Below are 8,593 nucleotides of genomic sequence, written 5' to 3' on the forward strand. Positions count from 1 at the left end.
ATGATGGAGTTTTCTTTCGCCTTTTCAGGTGGTAAAACTTCATCATTTTGTGAGAATGTGTAGTACCCCATACCCTTTATCGGTTTAACTAATTTCTCTAAATACTGGTACTTTGGCTGATACAAACTTTTTGCGAAAATATATATATTCTCAAATTTTAGACCATTTGGACTTTCCAAAAGATTAATTAGAATATTGGTTTTCCCACAGCTCGATGATCCAACAATCAGAGCTCGGATAGTATCAGGTAATAGTAGACTATGCCGTGGTGATGAATTTTTAAATGAGTCATGACCACCCTCTATGTCCCTAATACAAATCTGTTGTTTTTGACGTATTAAACGCATATTCACATGTATAATGTAGTTCATTCACCGAGAAATGCTCATTGATTAAACATTATATAAAATGGGTAAAAGTTTTTATAATTATCGCAGTCAGAATTTAAACTTGAAGCGAGGTAGTGGCATTATTAACAAAATAATTAACACGCTTCCATTTGAAGCACATATTCCTGGTTATAATTTTTGTGGACCTGGTACAAAGTTAAAACAGAGATTGGATCGCGGAGATCGTGGAATAAATCAATTAGATGAGGCATGTAGAACTCATGATATTGAATATTCACAACACAAGGAGTTAAGTGACCGTCACAAGGCGGATGCAGTTTTAATAAATAAAGCGTGGGATCGTGTTACTTCAAGGGATAGTAGTTTGGGTGAAAAAACTGCTGCATACTTAGTCACAAATATCATGAAAACTAAAAAGAAATTCGGAATGGGTATGAAAAAGAAGAAGAAGGGAGTGAAGAGGAAGTGTAGGAAAAGGGGAGGAAAGGGCAAGACATTCTCAAATGTTATTCAAACAGGAATGCGAGCATTGAAAAAACAGAAACCATTAGATCTCATGAGTGCAATTAAGGTTGCACGCAAAGCAGTGAGTAAATCAATTGGTCGCAATAAGAAAAAAATAAAGATTCCTCGCATAATTAATGTACCCAAAGTTGGTGGTTTTTTACCACTCGTCCCCATTTTAACTGCACTTAGTGCACTGGGTAGTGTTGCTTCTGGCAGCGCAGCTATTGCTAAAGCCATCAATAATGCATCAACGAGTAAAAAACAACTAGAAGAGAGTAAACGTCATAATAAAAAAATGGAAAGTATTAGTGTGGGTGAAGGTATGTTTCTGAAACCTTATAGAAAAGGGTATGGATTATATCTTAACCCATTTAGAGGAAATCAAAAAAAACTAATCAGTAAGCTACCCAAGAAGGCACTTTCAAATTTTGAAATTTTAGATTTTGCTCAAAAATATATTCCTCATTTTGGAGGTGTATTTATGAGAGACTCACTACCGAAATCACCTTGGATTCATGAATCAGGAATTATAAACCTAGGCGATGCCTCATCAAATGGTACACATTGGGTAGCTTATAATAAAATTAAAAAAAATATACACTACTTTGATAGTTTTGGAAATTTACAACCACCAAAAGAAGTTGTGAAATACTTGGGGAATAATATTAGCTATAACTATGATAGAAAGCAAGCCTTTAACACAAACAATTGTGGACACCTGTCTCTACAACTTTTACTCTCTATCAACTCATGATTGGTCTACACTCTTCTCTAGTTTTCTCTGAGATCGTTTCAAACCCACCCTATTTTTTAACTAGTTGCTTCATGGTTGGGTGAGATCTTAGAATACTTTCTCTGAGATCGTTTCCACCTATTTTTTAACTAGTTGCTTCATGGTTGGGTGAGATCTTAGAATACTTTCTCTGAGATCGTTCAAACCCACCCTATTTTTAACTATTTGCCTCATGGTTGGGTGAGATCTTAGAATACTTTCTCTGAGATCGTTTCAAACCCACCCTATGTCTCAACTATGCTCTTCTCTGATTGGTCTGCTCCCGAATTTAAAATGAAAGAATGTCTTCAAAAATTGAGAGGGTTGTTCTACTCTCGACTATAAAATCGGTGTGAAAATGATTTTAACACACAGTCAAAGTTAAAAATCAGACAACAAACCACAAACAACAACATCTATAAACAGCCTGGAAAAAACAGTTGATTAACTGCTAAAAAACAGGTAAGAACAGCTATTAACTGCATATTAACAACAATTAACTGCTAAAAAAACAGGTAAGAACAGCTATTAACTGCATATTAACAACAATTAAACAACTATTAAACTATATAATAACAACAATCTGTTTCCGTTTATTTTCCATCAATTAGAAAAAAACAAGAATCATCTGCAATATGACCAACCCGGAAATGGTAATGAAAGTTATTAAGGACTTCAATGGAAAGATGGCCAAACCTCTACTCACCAAGAACAAGATGAAAACAAATTGCTTTTACCCGATTATGAATGCTCAACGTAAAAAAACCAGCTATGGAACTTCCCTTGCTCTTAAACTTGAGGAGTATATTTTATACTTACCGGAGCGCTACTCAACCTTAGATGATGCAACAATCAACATTATAAAGGATAACCGTTTTTATATTTTGAAAAAGGATGATAATAATTTGTACTTGGAATTAAATAAAGTTGTGAAATCATGAAAATTTATAAATTTTTAATACTTTTAAGCTATATATTTGCAATAATAAAAATAAAATTTCTTCAAAAAACACAAATAAATTTGTTATAAATATTTAATTACATTTACATTTCTCACAGTATCAAGTGAGTGTCTGAGAAAACTAGAGCAATGAAACGTCAAGTCTTAAAACAGTTGACAGAGAGTAGAAATATTTTAAAAAGAAAGTTCAATGAATTAAAACAAATGAAAAATGAGAATGCTTCAAATTTAGAAGAAACTTTTAAGCCAATTACAGCGCCTTTACATGCAATTCTTGCTGATAATAAGAAATTTAAAAATTCCAATGATGGTAATGTACCTGAGAAAAAATCATTGATAAAGAAAGAGGAGGAGCATCATGTCGCGAGAAAACAGTATGTGAGCGAAAAAGAAAGCGAAGATGAATTTTTTTCACAAGATTCTGAAAGATATTCTGATTCTGATTCTGATTCAAATGAAGAAGAAGAAGAAGATGAAGAAAAAGAAGAAGAAGAAGATCAAGAAAATGTGAATAAAGAAAAAGGGGTGGAGTACGATCTCAACATTAGTCATTTAAAGAAACAAAAGCATCTAGATAATAGTTATGGACCTCGAAAAGAAAATAATATATTGATGTTAGGTAATAGTGCACTTAAAATTCAAAGAAATAAAATGGAATTGGAGAGTGGAAACTCATGGACCTTAACACAGGGTCTATACTCACTAATTTTTCATAACGCACCTCGTGACTATACTAAAGATGATTTAAAAATATATAAACAAATTTTAATTGAGACAAGTGCTCACAAAAGAAACTATGAACCCGACGGGCAATTAAAAGGAAATCGCTCGAAGAAATATTCATCAATTATTAGACCTCTTATGACATCAGCTGTCTCACCCACTCGAAAATATACTGGGTCAGCATATATGAAGCTTCAACAAACGAAACCTAGATATATTTATTGGAACAACTTAAACGAGCTTGTAGAGAGGTTACAGCTTTTAATGAGTTCAAAAGCTGCTGGACATAATGGACATTCTAATGAGATTTTATCGATAATAGAAGAATTGCGAGAAGAAAAAATAATATATTAATAAAATAGAAGACACTTTATAATTTTTAATTAATATTAAAATGTCAATTGACAAGTTTGGTCATTTTTCGAATGATAGAGAATTTTCCTCACTTTTCAAAAGGGAGCTTGAAAGTCTCACGGGTGTTTATCTTGATACTGATGGCCATATAAATGTACAGAGAAAAAGAATAAAAAACTCTTCACAACCAATAAATGGTAATGACTTAGTCATAAAACTATATGTAGACAAGAAAATTGATTATGTTAAATTACTACAAATGGAATCGATTGACAAATCATTTGAGAATCGAAATAAAAGAGTATCAGAGTTGGAGAGTAAAGCAATAAAAATGATTACACAATTAGAAAATATAGATATCTTGATGAACAACATAATTAATCAAATTGAAAATATTAATAGTTTTATAAACTCAAAAAACCCACCACCACCAAATCTTCGTACGCAACAGGTGGAAATAGAAGGAACTTTGCTTAAAAAAAGCCCATTCGCACACCGTGAAAGAGATCCGAAAACTGATTTAGTTGAAAGTTAAATATACCATTCCTTCAGCTTTTATATTTATAATAATAATGACACTCGACAAGTTTGGATGTTTTTTAATTGAGAGAGAGTACTCAAGGGAGATTAAAAAGGGGGTAATCAAATTTCAAAGCTTACTCACTGACTCTGATGGTAATTTAAATCTTCAGAGAAAAAGATTTAAAAATTGTTTACCTCCCATCCATGAAAATGATGTAGTAACAAAGAATTATGTTGATGATGAAACAAGAAAAGTATTAACAAATATATCTACTGTAATTTCCAATCAACCACAGAAACAGTCAATTTTTAAAGTAAAACCCAGAATAAATCATGTTGAGAGCAAAGTGAATGAAATTTCTTCAAAAATTGATTATCTAAAGAAAAATCTTCGTGAAATAATAATGCAAATTGATGAAATAGAAAATAGTATTTTCAGCTATATAATTCACCCGCAATCAATATTAAAAAGTGAAACAATATCTAAGGAGCGAACACCATTCATCCCGAATAAAATTAAAATATGAGTAAGCGAGATATTGTGAATGAATTACATCGCCCCACATTAAAAAACTTCCCACGACGTCGAGTGATAGTAAAAGGAATTAATGATTTATGGCAAGCTGATTTAGTTGAGATGAGGCCTTATGCCACTGTCAACAAAGGCTATAAATATTTATTAGTGGTGATAGACTGTTTCTCGAAGTTCGGGTTTGGGGAGGCGGTGAAATCAAAAAATGCACCAGATGTCACCAAAGCTATGCTAAACATTTTAAAGTCTGGTCGAGGGACACCCAAGAATTTACAAACAGATAATGGAAATGAGTTCTATAATAAACAATTTCAAGAATTAATGACGCGATTTAAAATTCATCATTACTCAACTTTTAGTGTTCTTAAAGCATCGATCGTGGAACGTTTTAATAGAACATTAAAAGAACTTATGTGGCGTGAGTTTAGTTTCAATGGAAAATATACATGGATTCAGATGTATAAAAACTTAATTGATATTTACAACAACAGGAAGCATAGAACAATAAAAATGAAACCAATTGACGTCAATGCGTCTAATGAGAAACAACTTTTATCAACGGTCTACAACCACCGAAAAGTATTTTTAAATAAGAAAAATTTACGGGAAGGGGAATTTGTACGCATAAGTAAATATAAACATGTATTCACAAAGGGGTACATAGCGGGTTGGACCACAGAAATTTTTCGAATACGACATGTTAACAACACATTCCCCACCACTTATTTACTTGAAGATCTGAAGGGGACCCCTATAGAAGGCGGTTTCTATGCCCAAGAAATAAAAAAGACTTTGTTCCCCCACACTTATCTCGTCGAGAAGATTTTGAAGCGGAAGGGGGATCGTGTGCTTGTGCGCTGGCTAGGCTTTCCAAAGTCAGAAGATAGCTGGGTCCATAAAAACGAAATTCTATAATTAATGCGTGACGGATAGTGCGTGGAGGGCGATGTGCGTTGAGGGCGATGTGCGTGGAGGGCGATGTGGAATATACTCTGTGTATATGCGTGTGTGGTATGCGGCTGATAGTGCGTGGCGAGCAGTGCCTTCTATATACAAACCGAAGAAAAATCTTGATAATTGTTTGTATGTGCATGTGAATGTCTATGTTTTTTTTAATTTCTCTGCTCGTTCTCAATGTGAAAAGGGCGAATGAATTTTCGGTCCAGATCAGTTCCCAACTATTCTTACATTGGAAAACATCACGATGCCTTTCAACGCGGTCGTGATCTTCGTTTTCGCGACTATTTGGTGTGGCGTGAAGACTGCTCCGGTTAAATATGTACTAGCTAATTTAACAAACTCAACTTCATGGAATTCATCAAATGAAGTTGAGTTTTTAATGAATTTACCGAACTCGAACAAATTAATGAGGATAGAATTTAATTTTGAAATTTTGGAAGATACCGAAATTTACAAAAACATATCCTCAACTATTATTAATGATAAAAATGAGAAATTAATTGAAAGTGAAAGTGAAAGTGAGAGTGAGAATATGGTGCCTTCACTGCTGCGAATTTCGTCAACCCCGCCTTCATCACCCTCACGAATTTTCATCGAGGACGGAGGAGCAATATCGACTTCAACGCTGGAAACAACCCTCATTAATGGGGGTAATGATGATGATGATGATGACGATGTAGCAACAACAACAACTTCAAATAAACCTGCACCAATTTTGAATGAGGATAGAGAAGTTGATACAACCCTCATTAGTGAGGGTGATGGAACAACAACAACAACAACAACAACAACAACAAATAAACCTGCACCCTCACCAATTTTCAATGATGATGACAATGATGATGGAACAACAACAACAACAACAAATAAACCTGCACCCTCACCAATTTTATTCGAGAATGGAGAAGAACAATCGATGAGGACGTTGGAACCAATTTTACCTTCTACTACCGGAAACGAATCAAATACAACTCTTGTGATGACCAGGGAAAGGCTATTACTCAATAGTTCAACATTTGAAGCAGAAACATCAACTTCAGCTGTTACTTCAACTTCTACAACTACAGCGAATACTATGGCGGATGATAGTTCTTCATTTAAGATCATGTTGGGGATACCCGATAATGATGAGGATAATGTAAGTCGCATACCAGTGAAGAGAAACACGACGCGTAGATTAAAAAATAGTTCAACTATGAATAGCACAGGTATAGCCATAACCAAAAAAAAATTAATAGAAAACTTTAAACAAAAATTAATAGCCCAGGAGAAAAAAATAGGTGGTCATTTCGATTTAGGTCACAGAGGGGCTAATAGATATTTTGTTATTTCATATTCAAATGGCAAGGTGGGTATTAAATGTCACTATAGATCTAGATTAGCTCACGCCTCAAATACTGACAATAAAAAAATAAATCATATTCCTCCATCAACACTTAGAATAAATTGTTTTGAATTTGCTGAGGCGTTAACACAAGAGGCTCTTGTTAATGAGAGAAAGAAAGACAAGAAAATTAGGACACAGATTTCGAGCGAGGCAGATCATCAAATTGCAACAGAAAACAGGTATCAGGATATTAACGATGGTTATTTAAGTGATGAACCACAAGTGCGGGAAATTAGAAATGATGAGGCAGAGCAAATAAATGCAATATATTTAAAAAAGAGGAATATAGCAGATAGACTGTTAGATGATTATTTAAATAGAAAAGAAACCCAGATTTCGAACGATGAGATAAAGGTTAAAAACATTGATGAGTTCCAATCAATACTTAATGATGAAATTTCATAGGTAAAAAGTTATTTCTCTTCCAGAATATAAAATTTAGTGAAGGTTATGACTGGGAGAAAAACAAGATTCAAAATGATACAACTAATAAAAAAGGTGAGTAAACTAAATTTATGTTTATTTTCAATTTTGAAATATTATACTAATTTTTTTTTTCTTTTATTTTCTTCTCTTTTCTTCTCTTTTTATTTTTCTATAGATAGGGGAAATGATATGAATGAAAAAGGTGAGTGAACTAAATTTGTATTTATATATATTTTTTTTTTTTTTTTTTTTATATAATTGAATATTTCCTAATTATTTTTTTATTTAATTTTGTTTACAGATAAGGCTTTGGAAAATAATCTAATCAGTGAAGAAGGGATTTTTTATGTAGACGCAGATGAAGAAGAAGAAGCAGGACGGCTATATGAAAATGAACTTATTTATATGGAAGGCGGGGTTGAAAATTATAAACAAATCTTACCTTTAAATATAGACCAAGAAGATGAAAACCCCCTCCCCCCTCCATTTGTTGATGTTGATGATACAAACCAAAACGAAAATGATGTAATTTTAATGGAGGGAGGATTAACTAATTACACCCAAATTGTGAAATCTAATATATTAGATCCATAAGAAGAATTTCCCACCAATAATGAAATGAATCAAGTTATTTAAAAAATTTTTTTTTGAAATTTATATTGTTTCTTTATTTAAAAATAAAAATATTTTTTCTAAAATTGTTATTATTACTAACTTTTTTTAAATTGATTAAGAAAATACACATTTGTTCTTAAAAATATTATGAATATAAATAAAACTAATCATTTTTATTGTTCAAAAAAAATTAATATTGTTAAAAAAATAATATTGTTTAAAAATACACAATTGTTTTTAGAATTATAATATTATAAATATAATAGAACTAATCATTTTGTTGTAATTCATTCCATTCCATTCCATACTTATTTTTTAAAGACTATAAAGTCAATGGATTTTCCCAAAAAAACATTTTCTTTTAAAATTGACTTAACTTTTAGTCTTGGTATTGTTGAGAGTACTATTGCCTTTTGAGTTTTAGTACAATTTCTCAAAGGCGAGAATTCCACTTGATAACTATCCATATAAGCATATTCTAGTT

The 8,593-nt window shown here is 32.3% G+C and overlaps 1 protein-coding gene across 1 annotated transcript; it reads left to right on the forward strand.

Moving 5' to 3' along the window:
- The first annotated feature begins 6,213 nt into the window (after positions 1–6,213).
- Positions 6,214–8,088, forward strand: LOC121503220 (TNF receptor-associated factor family protein DDB_G0272098-like). The gene is made up of 4 exons (XM_070288074.1): positions 6,214–6,819; positions 7,497–7,566; positions 7,670–7,696; positions 7,796–8,088. Exons 1-4 carry the CDS (start codon positions 6,214–6,216, stop codon positions 8,086–8,088), a joined length of 996 nt encoding a protein of 331 aa, XP_070144175.1.
- The last annotated feature ends 505 nt before the right edge of the window (positions 8,089–8,593 follow it).

The sequence above is a fragment of the Drosophila kikkawai genome, chromosome X (genome assembly GCF_030179895.1).
Source record: "Drosophila kikkawai strain 14028-0561.14 chromosome X, DkikHiC1v2, whole genome shotgun sequence".
In the NCBI taxonomy this organism is placed as follows: Eukaryota; Metazoa; Arthropoda; class Insecta; order Diptera; family Drosophilidae; genus Drosophila; species Drosophila kikkawai.

Excerpts from the sequence above, each read along its gene's own strand:
- LOC121503220 (XM_070288074.1), top strand. The coding sequence starts at position 6,214 with ATGGTGCCTTCACTGCTGCGAATTTCGTCAACCCCGCCTTCATCACCC. Across the intron at positions 6,820-7,496 it reads CCGATAATGATGAGGATAAT|AATATAAAATTTAGTGAAGG; the intron begins GTAAGTCGCATA and ends TTTCTCTTCCAG. Across the intron at positions 7,697-7,795 it reads AAATGATATGAATGAAAAAG|ATAAGGCTTTGGAAAATAAT; the intron begins GTGAGTGAACTA and ends TTTTGTTTACAG.